At 46.7% G+C, this 15,571-nt stretch overlaps 1 protein-coding gene across 1 annotated transcript in view; it reads right to left on the bottom strand.

The window, feature by feature from the left end:
- LOC120991125 (gastrula zinc finger protein XlCGF57.1-like) overlaps positions 1–9,483 on the bottom strand; it is a 220,157-nt gene extending 210,674 nt beyond the window's left edge. Inside the window, exons 1-2 of the mRNA XM_040420016.1 lie at positions 9,431–9,483; positions 9,185–9,305 (exon numbers count right to left, since the gene is read on the bottom strand). Coding sequence (XP_040275950.1) covers positions 9,185–9,305 — 121 coding nt within the window. The 5' untranslated portion in view covers positions 9,431–9,483. The remainder of the gene's footprint in view (positions 1–9,184; positions 9,306–9,430) is intronic.
- Positions 9,484–15,571: the final 6,088 nt, after the last annotated feature.

Raw genomic sequence — 15,571 nt, 5'->3', positions numbered from 1 at the left:
CAAGATATCTCACTATTTTTTACTTTTCTGAGCCTGTCAAGTCCTTCTTTTGACCCATTTTGCCAAAGGAAAGGAAGGGTGTTGATGTCATTAGACCACACCCCTTCTCATTACAGAGATGCACATCACCTAATATGCTTAATTGGCAGTAGGCTTTCGAGCCTATACAGCTTGGAGTAAGACAACATGCATAAAGAGGATGATGTGGTTAAAATACTCATTTGCCTAATAATTCTGTACAGGGTGTATATATATATATATATATATATATATATATATATATATATATATATATTGCTATTTACACACCTACCATACATATGCTACCGTTTTAATTTTCTTACACTATGTCAGGGGTGGCCAACCCGTGGCTCTTGAAGTGCGGCTCTAGCTGTGGAGCCGGGAAGCAGTCAGGCCGGCTCACTCTCCTCCCCAGGCTCAGATCTCTTTTCCAGATCAGGCACTGTTGCTACTTTGCAGCTCCAGCTCACTCTCCACTATGTCCTGATGCACACAGTGTGAAAACGTAGTACATGGAGACACGCACTATGACCTAACGTTGTGCTCATCAGGTCACAGTGGAGAGCGTGTCAGACCTGCAGAGTAATAGGTGCCCGAGAAGGAGCCCAATGCCCGATCAGGAGAGGAAGGAGATTTTTTAAAATTATAGAACTGAGCATGGGGGTCTGATCTAAGCATGGGAGGGGGATCAGATCTGAGCATGGGGGGATGATCGGAGCATTAGGGGGAGATCTGAGCATGGGGGCGGGGGGAAGATCTGAGCACTAAGGGTCTGACACTGGGAGTCTGATTTGTGTTGTCTGATCCGAGCAATGGGAGTCTTATTTTGGGGGTCTGATTTGGAGGTCTGATTAGGTTTGGGGATCTTATTTTAGGTCAGATGGGGATTGGGGATCTAATTTAGGAGTCTGATCTGAGGTCTGATGAAAAATATATTTTTTCTTTTTTTCTCTGCTAATGAAAAATAAGAAAAATATAATTTTTATCAAACATCAGATCAGATGAAAAATATATATTTTTCTCTTATTTTTTTGTTAAAATCTAGGTGCATCTTGTAGGGCGAAAAATACTCGTGTGTAAATGTATAGCTTGTGGCTCTTGGGAGTCATATGTTTTTGTTTTTTTTTGGTTCTTTGTGCCTGTACGGTTGGCCACCCCTGCACTAGGTGGTAGGGACCCCATCTTATTTTGCTATGGTGCCCTATAAATTATAGTTATGCCCCTGATTCAGAGATAACGAGATTTTTGTATAACTTACCAGTAAAATCTCTTTCTCGCTCTTCCTTGGGGGACACAGGAAACCTTGGGTATAGCTCAACTCCCTAGGAGGCGTGACACTAAGTGAAAACTGTTAAGCCCCTCTTCCAGCAGCTATACCATCAGCCTGGAGAGAGAGACTACCAGTTGCGTGTCCAAGTAGTGAAAGAAAGGCAATGACCAACCATGTAAAACCAACAAGTCAACTACCCGACAGGGGCAACTAAACCGTAACGGTAAACCAGAACAATGGGTGGGTGCTGTGTCCCCCAAGGAAGAGCGAGAAAGAGATTTTACTGGTAAATTATACAAAAATCTATTTTTCTCGCCCAATTCCTTGGAGGACACAGGAAACCTTGGGACGTTCAAGAGCAGTCCAAGAAGGGAGGGACTACAGCCCAAGGCGAAAACCACCGGAGGTATCAAGAGACCGCCGCCTGCAAGACCAGCTGACCCAAAGCAGCGTCCACCGACGCATAGGTGTTCACCCTGTAGAACTTGGTGAAGGTGTGCAAGGAAGACCATGTGGCCGCCTTACACAGTTGTTCAGCCAAAGCCCGATGCCTCTGAGCCCAGGTGGCACCACCCGCTCTGGTAGAATGAGCGGTAACACCAAAAGGCGTCTCCTTGCCCTTGGCGCGATAAGCCTCGGCAATAGCCAACTTGATGAAGCGGGCAACAGACACCCTGGACGCCGCCAGCCCCTTGCGCGGATCTTCCGGAACCACAAAAAGAGAATCCGTGCGCCGAAAGGGTCCGGTGACTTCCAGGTAAATCTTCAGGGCCCTAACAACATCCAGGCGGTGAAGCTCCCGTTCTCGAGGATGAGAAGGAGACGGACAAAGGGAGGGGAGGACGATGTCCTCATTGAGGTGAAAGGCAGAGACCACCTTCGGAAGGAAGGAAGGAACCGGACAGAGAACCGCCTTATCCTGGTGGAAGACCAAAAGGGGCTCCGAGCAAGAGAGCACCGCCAATTCATACACCCGTCAAAGGGATGTGATGGCCACAAGGAAAAGGACCTTGCAGGACAAGAGGCGAAGAGAAACCCTCCGCAAGGGCTCGAAGGGGGAAGAGTGGAGTGCCGCGAGCACAACATTAAGGTCCCAGGGTGGAATGGGAGAGCGATACGGGGGAGCAGAGTGAGCGACTCCCTGGATAAAGGTTTTGACAGGTCCGAGAGGGGCCAGAGGGCGCTGGAAGAGGATGGAAAGCGCAGAGACCTGACCCTTTAACGAGCTGAGACCCAGACCCAGGTCCAGACCAAACTACAAGAAGAACAAGACCGTGGGAAGGGAAAAACGAAGGGGATGAGCATCCAGATTTTCGCAAAAACCCAGGTAAGACCGCCAGGTCCGGTAGTAAATTCTGGACGAGGCTGGCTTTCGTGCGTGGATCATGGTACGAACCACATCTGCCGAAAACCCCCGTTGCGTTAAAACTGCGGTCTCAATAGCCATGCCGTTAAACGTAGCGACCCTAAATGCTGGTGGAAGATCGGCCCTTGAGAGAGGAGGTCTTCTCTTAGAGGCAGCGGCCAAGGCGCGTCTCCCAGGAGCAGCATTAGGTCGGCGTACCAAGGCCGGCGAGGCCAATCCGGGGCTATCAGAACCGTAGGCATGCCCTCTGCCGCGATCTTTCGGAGAACCGGTGGCAGAAGAGGGAGGGGCGGAAACACATACAGGAGGGAAAATTCCGTCCACGGAAGAACGAGAGCGTCGACGCCGTACGCCCTCGGGTCCTTGGACCTGGACAGGAAGGTGGGGAGCTTGTGGTTGAACCTGGAGGCCATGAGATCCACATCCGGATGACCCCAACGGAGGCAAATGGACTCGAACACGTCGGGATGCAGAGACCACTCGCCGCCACCCAGTTGTCCACCCCCGGAATGTGAATGGCCGATAGGGCCGGAACATGAGTTTCCGCCCAATGGAGGATGTGAGACACCTCCCGCATAGCCGCTGCACTTCGAGTGCCCCCTTGATGATTTATATATGCCACAGCCGTGGCATTGTCCAACTGGACACGAACGACGGCCCCAAAGCAGTGGAGTCCAATGCCGGAGCGATAGGAGAATCGCCCTCAGTTCCAGAATGGTTATCGGCAGTTTGGACTCCGACGGAGACCAAGTGCCCTGGACGGACCGAGGAGGAAACCCCCCCCACCCTGCAGACTGGCATCGGTGGAAACCACCAACCAGGACATCGGCAGAAAGGATTTTCCTTGGAGGGGAGTCCGTAACCACCAAAGGAGGGAGGTCCGAGCATGGGGAGGAAGGGGGAAGGGCCGGTCTAGACTCACCGGAGACTTGTCCCAGGCAGACAGAATTGCCGTCTGGAAGATGCGGGAGTGATATTGCACGAAAGGAATCGCTTCGAAACAGGACACCATCTGTCCCAATACCCGCATGCTGGACCGGAAGGATGGACGGCGGTGGAGAAGCAGGGTCAGAACCGAACGGTGAAGGAGCTGAAGCTTTTCGGGTAGGAGCCGAACCTCCGCCGCTTCTGTATCCAGTAGCATCCCCAGGAAGACGAGTTGTCTGGATGGGATAAGTGAGGACTTGGGGAGGCTGATTATCCAACTGAACCGCTCCAAGGTTTGCAGCATGAGGTTCACGCTGGTGGACATCTGGGAAAAGGAGGGCGCCTTGATGAGCAGATCGTCCAAAGTAGGGAACAAGGAAAACGCCCCTGGAGCGGAGCAAGGCCAGGACAGGGGCCAGGATCTTGGTGAACACCCGAGGAGCCGTCGCCAGGCCAAAGGGGAGGGCGACAAATTGATAATGGTCGTTCCCCACCGCAAAGCGAAGGAAATGCTGGTAACACCGAGCGATCGTGGAGGTAAGCATCCTGGATGTCGATAGACGACAGAAACTCCCCTCTTTCCAGAGAGGCCACCACGGACCTGAGGGACTCCATTCTGAACCGTCGAAGACGGAGAAAACGGTTTAACCGCTTGAGGTCCAATATCGGTCTTACCGAACCTTCTTTTTTGGGAACCACAAAAAGGTTCGAGTAGAACCCCTTGAAACGGTCACTCCTTTTTCCAGAAGGGTGCGAATGGCTTTGGAGAAGTCAGCCGCACACTGGGGGTCCCTCGGGACACGGGAGCGAAAGAAGCGAACCGGAGGGAGGGACGCAAATTCGATTTTGTATCCGGAAGATACAACCTCGAGAGCCCAGGCATCGGAGACGTGCGCCTGCCAGATGTCCCTGAACAGCAGGAGTCGTCCCCCCACCCGGACCTTCAGGCGGGGGTCTGCTTGGCCGAGGGAGGGCGAGCAGGCTGGGACTTATGCCAGAAGGGTTGAGTTTGAAAAAAAGTCTTTTTATGTCTATCCTGAGAAGGATTAGATGACGGACCGGACGCGGATCGAGGACCGGAGGCCCTGCGGGAGGACCTAAAGCGAGAGAAACCAGGACGGCCACGAGTGGCGCTCTTAGTCCTAGGCTGGGGAAGATGGGTGCTCTTTCCCCCCGTGGCTTCAGAAATTATCTCGTCCAGGGGGGTCCCGAATAAGCGGGAGCCCGAAAAGGGAAGACCAGCAAGTGACCGTTTGGAAGCGGCATCCGCCGTCCAAACCTTTGGCCAAAGTTCTCTCCTAGCTGAAATGGCCAGAGCAGAGGAACGGGCCATGAGGGCACCAGCATCAAGGGAGGCCTCACAAATAAATTTTCCTGCCTGAACAATGAGCTGGGCTAAAGAACAGAGGTCCTGAATAGAGACGTCCGAATCAAGTTCCTGATCCAGCTGGGAAGCCCATTCCGAGATCACTTTTCCGACCCAGGCGGAAGCAAAGACCGGCCTGAGGGCTGAACCGGAGGTGGCAAAAATGGCCCTTGTAAGGGATTCCATGCGCCGGTCCTCAGCGGACTGAAGAGAGGAGCCGTCCGCCACAGGAATGGCCGTGCTTTTGGATAAGCGGGCCACAGGAGGGTCAACCTTAGGCGGAGACGCCCAAGTGGAGATGCAGTCCGCCGGGAAGGGATAACAGATATCCAGCTTCTTAGGGGGGGGGGGGTAAAACGGGCATCAGGGCGAGACCAAGCCTTAGAGACTACCGACGAGAAGTCAGCATGGAGAGGGAATACTGTGGACGCCTGCTTGGGGCGGATAAAAGACACACCGGCCTTGTCAGAGCTGGGAGGGTCATCGTGAATTTTAAAGGTGTCACGAATGTTGGTAATGAGATGGCCCACAGCAGAGGCCAGCTGGGACGGTAAAGCAGAGTCCATATCCCAATCCCAATCTACTAATTCTCCCTCTGAGGGCATGTCCTGAGAGGAGGAGGGTCCCGACTGAGAACGTACCCTTGGAGGTGACAGGGATGCATCCCAGGATGACACGCACTCCGCCCTGGACCGCTTCTGGGGGTCCCGGGCCCTGGAGACGTCACTGGGAGCGAGGTACCCAGACGGGCCGGGCCGAAGTAGCGGACCCGGAGGGTACGGCAGGGGGCGTATCAGGCTGCGTGGCAGGCTGTGCATTAGCAAGGCGGCCCACGACATTAGTGAGGCTTTCCACGGCTTGGGACAAGGATCTTGCCCATTCAGGAGTATCCAAGAGGACAGGGGGCGGCACAGCAAGTGGCGGGCCCTGTATTGGGACCTGGCATGCAGAGCAATGCGGGTCTGATTGCCCCCGTGGAAAGGGTGCACCACAGGCGGTGCAGGCATGATACCAGGGCCCAGAGGCCCCTGAGGGATCGGACATGTTGGCTAGAATGTTATGGCCGTCCAGGCTAGGGGCTGCTGGCACTAGGAAGGGGTTAGCAGTCCTACCAGACCGAAGATCTCAGGGCTGGAAGCAAACAGCAGGGACCGGAGCAGGAGCTCTCCTCAGGAAAAAACGGCAGCAGAGATTGCTGGTTTCCTGGACTGATCGGAAGGCGGGGATAAGAGGAGAGCGGGAAACAAAGCCCCGCCCCCCGCTAGTTTCATTCGCGCACGCAATTTAAACACACATAAGGCCGGAAGTGACGGCCTGCGGCGCAGTAAGGGCGCCAACATTTTTATTCTTCCCCCCTGTATACTTCTGAGAAGGGGGGCGGTATGTGGCGTAGTAATGAAAAGAGGGTCCAGTGCAGAGGCAGGCTTAACCTGCCGGCAATTTCTGGGTGCCGCTGTTGCAGAGGGAGGAAGATGGGGAGGGGCGGTCTGTGAGAGACCGCGATTTCATATGGCCAGAGTTTACCTCCATTAGTCCCGAGCAGCGAGCCGGCACTCTGCCCTAGCACAGTAAGGAGAGTCAGTGCCACCCCTGCAAATAAGCGAACGCCGCAATTCCCATGTGCGGACGTTCGCGATGCCGCCGGCAGTGAAGTGTGCCGACTGCCAGGTGCTGCCTCGCGATTGTAGCCTGGAGCCTCTTCCCCCCTGTTCTGTCGTGGCTGAGGAGGACTTATCAGAAATATCAGGGTCCGCTCTGTGGTGATTGGGGCCCAAGTAACATCCCCAGCATACCATAGGTGAAGGTTCTTGGGGGGGTGAGCGGAGAGCAGAGAGCAGGGGGGGGGGGCTGGAACAGTCACTATCACCATCCTGAAGTCTTCACCCTCTGTCCATTCCAGCAGGGTCGCCCCTTCAGCAGTGGCAGGAAGCTGGAGAGCGGCTTGACGTGTGGGCGACCCTTACGCTGGCGGGAAGCAGGGGAGCTGGGCTGCCCTGGTCCTCCTTGTCTTCAGTGGGGGAGAAATATTTTTAGGCTATATTGTAATCATATGGCTTTATAACCAAGTTGCTTTTGTGTAATTGGATATTTTATATCATTTTTGTTATATATTTGATTCCCCGCGCCCGGGGTTTGGTGTTATATTGAGAAAACCTAATAAAATGTTCAGGAAAAAATAAATAATCATGAAAATGCGTGGTTAAAAAAAAGTATATGAAAAGTATTCTATATTCAAAAAGCACGGCGCAAATCATGTGTCTAAGACACACAAAATACTAATAAATCATCATGTCTTGATCCCAATATAAGATTTTCTGTTTACATACTGTTTAAATGACAATCAAATATGTCCACATGTTGTACAAAATATTACATGGAGAGTCGTTACTTCCGCCCATGTCACTCTAGACTCTCCCGCAGTGTGGGTGTAGGTGTAAATACAGTGATAAGAAGCAAGGTTCACGGGGACAATTTCTCAGTCATAGTTGACCTCAGAGAAATATAATTTTGTTGTCTGGGAGATCCAAGACCATCTCACCCCCAAAAATGAATCTTGGTTGTTTAAGGTCCATGGATAACCTGATGATATGTTAAAACATGTGAAAATTGTTTCTCTCCAGCGTGAATTCTCTCAAGTGTAACAAGATTTTATTTATCTGAAAAGTGCTTCCCACAATGTGAACAGGAATATGGCTTCTCTCCTTTATAAACTTGCTCATGTTTAACAAGACTTGATTTATATGTAAAGCACTTCCCACATTTTGAACATGAATATGGCTTTTCCCCTGTGTGAATTCTCTCATGTGTAACAAGAACTGATTTTTTTGTAAAACATTTCCCACATTCTGAACATGAATATGGCTTCTCTCCTGTGTGACTTCTCTCATGTCTAACAAGATCATATTTTTGTTTAAAACATTTCCCACATTCTGAACATGAATATGGCTTCTCTCCTGTGTGACTTCTCTCATGTCTAACAAGAACTGATTTACATTTAAAACACTTCCCACATTCTGAACATGAATATGGCTTCTCTCCTGTATGACATCTCTTATGGTAAACAAGTTGTGATTTTTGTGTAAAACACTTCCCACATTCTGAACATGAATATGGCTTCTCTCCTGTGTGACTTCTCTCATGTCTAACAAGAACTGATTTACATTTAAAACACTTCCCACATTCTGAACATGAATATGGCTTCTCTCCTGTGTGACTTCTCTCATGTTTAACAAGATCTGGTTTATATGTAAAACACTTCCCACATTCTGAACATGAATATGGTTTTTCTCCTGTATGAATTCTCTCATGTTTAACAAGATCTGATTTACATTTAAAACACTTCCCACATTCTGAACATGAATATGGTTTTTCTCCTGTATGAATTCTCTCATGTATAACAAGAGCTGATTTATATGTAAAACACTTCCCACATTCTGAACATGAATATGGTTTTTCTCCTGTATGAATTCTCTCATGTATAACAAGATCTGATTTATATGTAAAACACTTCCCACATTCTGAACATGAATATGTTTTTTCTCCTGTGTGAATTCTCTCATGTATAACAAGAGTTGATTTCTCTGTGAAGCATTTCTCACAGTGTGAACAGGGGTAAGGCTTCTCTCCTGTGTGAATTCTGTGTGTAGAAAGAACTGAGCTTTTTGTGAATTCTTTACCACAATGAAGCCCTTTACCCCCTTTCTGACCTGTATTTGTGGTAACAATCTGTGATTGGTCAGGAGAATATACCTCATCATTAGGCGATTTATATGATTGATTTGTATAATGAAGTCCTGGATGTACATTAAGAGTAATGAAGTTTTCTCCTGAAGAGTGCTGCATGATATCTTCATCTTCTACCTTATCTTTTAGTGACAGCATAAAGTTTCCCTTAGAACCGTTACTGGAATTCTCTGTTAAGATAAAAATTGGAATTTTATTTTTTTATTTATTAAACCATAAGGTAGACAAACTTATAGCATTATTAGGCTAAGAGTGAATCCAGAAGGAAGGAGTGTTATAATCCATTCATTTTGAATTTATTCCTGGCTTTGGATAGAAAAAACATCACCAAAAACTGCATGTGTAATTACAGCCTTATAAAGCTTTCTTTAACACTTTGACTTCCTAACAAAGTCCAGGATTCTGGTTTACACCCAGTCACAAATATTACTACATACAGAAAATTATGACTTGATAAAACAAAAAAAAATTTATTTTAATTGTTCCATACCTGTGGTGACATCTCCTGGAATGTCCTCCTCCACCTCAGTCTTACACGGGGGATCACCCATTATCCTCTCTTCTTCATCCTCCACTTTAATATCAGTCAGATCTTCCCCCTGATTTGTCATCTGTAACAATTCAGTACAATACAGCAGACAGGTGGGAAAAATAACAGATCCACATAAGATACCCCCACAATCTATGACCCCTTCTATGACTGCAGGACCCCTATATAGGGCTCAGCTCCATCTACCTGAGGATTCTCTGGGACCTTCTCCTCTGGACAGTCCTGGGAATACAGAGGACAGGGACATCTCTCTGGTGGATTTCTCCTCCTGGATCCATCTGTGGAGACACAAGCACACAGTGACTGAATACATGGATCAGACACTTCTCTCAGCTCCTTCACTTCTATGTTTAGTTATCAGGGGAAAATAATATTCTGCTCCTCACCACATGTGCTGAGGTCCCAGCACCTTGCAGACCACAAGCCCGAAACAGCATCTGACCTATGAGAGCAATTTTGCGGGGAGTGGACTGCACAATATTACTTAACTGCAGCCATGTTCGGAGGATACAGTTATAAGTGTGGGAAGTTCTTTTTAAAGTTTCCTACATCACCCTACTTACCAAAAAGTTGCCAGGCATCGTCCTGCCACAATGAAACTTCTGTTTATGAGGTAAATTTCCAGAGAGAGAACCCACAGTGAAGACCTTCATCAGTCAGACAAAAGTACATACAGAAAATAACTAAAACTACTCCCAGTCTCCTCTCCACCAGGCTCCGAGGTGTTGTAGAAAGCTCTTCATCTATATCCCCCTCCAAGTCTTCTTTCTCCTAAGAAGGTGCTAATTTATTTCAATTTACTTCAATTCAATACCACACACAGGTGAAGTGAATAGCAGTGATTGTCTGGTGACAATGGTGTCTGCCTGTGTGTGTGTGTGTGTGTGTGGGAAGGGGGGGAAAGATCTTAGCCAGCAAGGAAACAGTCAGATATTGAGGTTGATGTGATGGGAGCAGTAATATGATACGAGTAAGGATCTTAGCAACTTTAGGACCAATCTGTGATTTCTAGAGCAGCCGATCTAGTGGAGCGTTCCTGTAATGTAGTGGATTGTAAGAGGGTAGATAGGGTTGTTCAAGCCATTTATAATTAACCGCCTCACGTCCGCCCATAGGATATAAACGTCCTATGGGTGGACGTCTATTTCTGACAGCACGTTTTAAAACGTCCTGTCAGAAATAGCAGCTGCACGCTAATCGTGCAGCTGCTGATCGGGTTGCCCGCTGTCAGTGACAGCAGGGCAACCCTAAGACAAGGCAGGGACAGTGCCCAGGTGTCCCTGCCTTCACGATCGCTGCAGACACAGCGCTCACCGAGCGCTGTGTCTGCAGAGCAGGAAGCGCTGTGCGCTTCCTGTTCCGGCCCGGCGGTCATGTGACCGGCGTGACCGGAGTGTGCAGGAGCTGTGTGGGGTCTCTCAGAGACCTCGATCAGCCCTGCTGTGAGGCTGTACAGCGCAGGATTGCTGCTGTACAGCCTCTCTAGGGGTGCATTTCCACTGTAACTGGGGCTACTATCTCAGCCCCAGTTACAGGAGAAATCAACTGTGAAAAAAAAAAGAAAAAGTGAAGCAAATGTCCCCCAGAGGTCTTGTATGACCTTATGGGGGACGAAAAGTGTAAAAAAAAATAAAAAAAATAAAGGGTTGAAAAAATAAAATAAAATAAAGTTTCACATGTAAAAAAAAAAAAAAGTTCCCAAGTTAGGAATAAAAAAAAAAAAAATTAAAATAGAAAAAATAAAGTAAAATAGACATATTTAGTATTGCCGCGTCCGTAAAAACCAGCTCTATAAAAATATCACATGACCTAACCCCTCAGATGAACACCGTAAAAAATAAATTAAAAAAACTGTGTCAAAACAAGCAATTTTTGTCACCTTGCATCACAAAAGGTGCAACACCAAGTGATCAAAAACGCGTATGTCCCACAAAATGGTACCAATAAAACCGTCACCTCATCCCGCAAAAAATGAGCCCCTACATAAGAAAATCTCTCAAAAAATAAAAAAAACTATAGCTCTTAGAACATGGAGACACTAAAACATAATTTTTTTGGTTTCAAAAATGCTATTATTGTGTTAAAGTGAAACAAATAAAAAAAAGTATACATATTAGGTATTGCCGCGTCCGTAAAAACCAGCTCTATAAAAATATCACATGACCTAACCCCTCGGATGAACACCGTAAAAAAAAAAAAAAAAAAAAACTGTGTCAAAACAAGCAATTTTTGTCACCTTGCATCACAAAAGGTGCAACACCAAGTGATCAAAAACGCGTATGTCCCACAAAATGGTACCAATAAAACCGTCACCTCATCCCGCAAAAAATGAGCCCCTACATAAGAAAAATCTCTCAAAAAATAAAAAAACTATAGCTCTCAGAACATGGACACATTAAAACATAATTTTTTGGTTTCAAAAATGCTATTATTGTGTAAAACTTTAATAAATGAGAAAAAGTATACATATTAGGTATCGCCACGTCCGTAACAATCTGCTCTATAAAAATGTCACTTGACTGAACCCCTAAGGTGAACGCTGTAAAAATAAATAAATAGAAACTGTGCTAAAACAACCAATTTTTTGGTCACCTTGCCCCATAAAGTGTTATATTGAATGATCAAAAAATCATATGTACCTAAAAATAGTACTAATAAAACTGGCACCTTATCCCCTAGTTTCCAAAATGGGGTCACTTCTTGGGAGTTTCTACTGTAAGGGTGCATCAGGGGGCTTCAAATGGGACATGGTATCTAAAAACCATGTGGAGTTCCATTCCTTCTGCGCCCTGCCGTGTGCCCATACAGCAGTTTACGACCACATGTGGGGTGTTTCTGTAAACCGCAGAATCTGGGTAATAAATATTGAGTTTTGTTTGGCTGTTAACCATCGATGTGTTAGAGAAAAAAATTGATTAAAATGGAAAATCTGCCAAAAAAGTGAAATTTAAAAATTTGATCTCCATTTTCCTTTAATTCTTGTGGAACGCCTAAAGGGTTAACAAAGTTTCTAAAATCGGTTTTGAATACCTTGAGGGGTGTAGTTTCTACAATGCGGTCATTTATGGGGGTATCCACTATGTAGGCCCCACAAAGTGACTTCAGACCTGAACTGGTCCTTATAAAGTGGGTTAAGGCAATTTTCTTAAAAATTTGAAGAATTGCTTCTAAACTTCTAAGCCTTCTAACGTCCTAAAAAAATAAAATGACATTTCCAAAATGATGCCAACATAAAGTAGACATATGGGGAATGTTAAATAATAAATATTTTATGAGGTATCACTTTCTGTTTTAAAAGCAGAGAAATTGAAATTTAGAAAATTGCGATTTTTTTTTAAATTTTTGGGTAAATTTGGGATTTTTTCATAAATAAAAGGTGAAATATTTTGACTCAAATTTATGACTATCATGAAGTACAATGTGTCACGAGAAAACAATCTCTGAATGACTTGGATAAATAAAGGCGTTCCAAAGTTATTACCACATAAAGTGAGATATGTCCGTTTTGCTAAATTTGGCCTGGTCAGGAAGGGGGCAAAGGGCCCAGATGGGAAGTGGTTAAAGGTCATAGAAATCGAGGAAGTAGCAGTTGTCAATATGATTTGCAAATTATCAAGCGCCCAGCTGCAATCTGTGGCATGGGCATAAAAGCAAGACGGTGTTAGCCCAGCGGTCCGTGCCAGCGCTGCTGCCCTACCCACGGACACGGGCGCTGGGCTCCCTCTTTCCCTCCTGCTGCTATGTGCCGTGCTGACAAGCGTCGGCAGCAGATAGCTTAACTGTTGCATCTGTTCTCCATGCCAGAGTTTACTTTCTGCTTGAGTGCTGTACTGTTAGGGCTTGCATGGGTGTGTCTTTCCCCACTTGTGAGGCAGCAGTACACGCCCTGAGTCCCCCCAGCCTATGGCTGGCTTGCAGGAAGTATTTAAAGGTGCTTCCTGCCCCAGGAAGATGCCTGAGCAACTCATGGTCACTAGCTTGTCTAGTTCCAAGTGTGAAGGTGTTTCTGCTTCGCTATGTACCGGACCCTGCTTTTGAAATTCTCAGATTTTGCCTGTTTGCCGCCTGCCTCTGACTTCCCTTACGGACCTTGCTCGATCGTTGCCTAGCCTGACCCCAGACTTCCTGAACACGTACTTTCCATCGGTGATTGCACCGGTGTCTCTGACCCCCTGGTCAGCTGCCACTGACTCGAGGACTGCTCTAGAGTGGTGCCTGGCAACTACCCTAACGACCCAAGCCTATCCTCAAAATCAGAAGCTCTAGTGAAGACCATGTAGTTGCTTAGTCACGCCCCTCCAGAGTATAGTCAGTCAGTGGCGCAGTGGGTCCACACCCACTGCTTGCATAACAGATGGAAAGAAACTACAAAAATGGCAGTTATCGCCACTTGTTGCAGACTGAAAGGGACAGAATCCTTCAGCTGACAGGCCTTGGTTTATCACTCCAGCAGGTCTCTACGCACCTAGGGCAAGATGTCAGCTCTGCTCAACGTTGTGTGTCCCGATGGTTGGGAGAACGTCGAACTGGAATGCACGGATGGATCATCTGATTAGGAGAATGGAGAGTAGCGATCCATCCTGTACTGCAAATTAGACTGGAAGTCATATCTGAAGCCTACGTTGGCAAACACTTCCATCAGAAGGCGTCAGTCGCGATCATTGTGGGAGGGAAACTCCACACTGAACACAGGAGGGAAGGGGAACAATAACTAGGCCTGGAAACTAGGGAAGAAACAGGTCACCACCTAGACAAGCCTAGGGCCCTAACTATCTATCATAGATAATAGATAGACCCTGATGGTAGGAATCAATAGACCCTGATGGTAGGAATATTCATATGCAGGATACCTAGACCTTTATATCCCTATTATGCCCTGGAAAAGGTAGGGACCGGAGACAACCCATTCCTACCCAGATGGACGAATGGAAGTCTCTGTCTGATTTCCATAATTCCACGACTTTTGCTTCTTGGAGCTGCAATTTCAATGTTGAGGAGTGGATCTGGTATCACCGCATCCATATCGCCCTGCACTCATTGGAAGTACCCCGTAAAAAAAAAAAATATGTAAACGATGCCAGTACTGCCAATTTTTTATCAGTCCCTTGATCTGCTAAAGGTTTTACATGGTTCTCACAGTCTCCTGATATGAACATAATTAAAAATCTGAGGACAGACCTCAAAAGAACAGAGCATGTAAGACAGACCAGAAATCTCACAGAACTGGAAGACGTCTGCAAGGAAGAATGGATGGAAATCCCTAAACAAGATCTGAAAGACTCTTGGCTTCTACAGAGTTTACAAGCTGTATTACTTGCCAAGAGGGTGCTACTAGGTAATAACTATGCAGAGTGCCCAACGTTTTGTGTTGGGCCCTTTTTCCTTTTTTATTATAAAAAATGTAAAACGTGAAAATAAGAAATTGTTTTTCATAATAAACAAAAGAAAGGTGTCACCTTTAAGTTTTATGCCGTTTGGAGATCATGTCATCTTCAACTTGCTTAACTGTTCATAGTAACAGGAATTGTGACCAGGGGTGGCCAAACTTTTGCATGCCACTGTAGTTATGTCTAAGGAGCTGTGTGAGAGCTCGTTTTTTGCAGGGTGATCTGTATTTTTTGTGCATACCATTTTGGGTTTGTATGATGTTTTTGATCACTTTTTAATCAATATTTTGGGAGGAGGTGAAGCAATGAAAAAAGGGGAGTCAGCCACGTTGTTGTTTTTTTGCATTATGGAGTTCACCATATTGGATAAATATATTTATATTTTAATAGGTTGGGCATTTTAGGATGCGGCGATGCACATGATTTTATTTTTTTGTATTTTTTAACATGCTATTATTATATTGCTTTTCCTATAAACCAATGTGATTCAATACATTAGTGTATGGTACATTCAGTAAATCTAATGCAATACCTGCATTGCAATATACCTATGATAGGCCTGGTAGCCTCGTACAGTTTCCGGCCTATCAACACCAAGGAACGCGTCCCCCAATCTGTGTGAGGAAACCATTTGTGCCCCAGGACTGCAGTTCTCCCAGGAAAGCCACCTCACATGCCGTGATAACAACTGATCATGGCATCTGAGAGGTTAAATGTCAGCGATCAGCATTAATGCCTCTGTATGGCATCCCTGAGCAGCCTCCATTAAACTGATGCCTCAGAGAGCTCCTGTGACAGCTTAAAGGGGTTGTCCAGCCCCTAGTATTGATGATATGTGATTGGCAGGGGTCTGACACCCTCACCAATCAGCTGTTTGAAGAGCAGGCGGTGCTCCCTTCATCTAGGAAGTGCAGTATAATACAGGCGCCTGCTCCATTCA

This window comes from Bufo bufo, chromosome 2 (assembly GCF_905171765.1).
Source record: "Bufo bufo chromosome 2, aBufBuf1.1, whole genome shotgun sequence".
Lineage (NCBI taxonomy): Eukaryota > Metazoa > Chordata > Amphibia > Anura > Bufonidae > Bufo > Bufo bufo.
The sequence above is the reverse complement of the archived record's forward strand: the minus strand, read 5'-3'. Positions and strand labels throughout refer to the sequence as shown.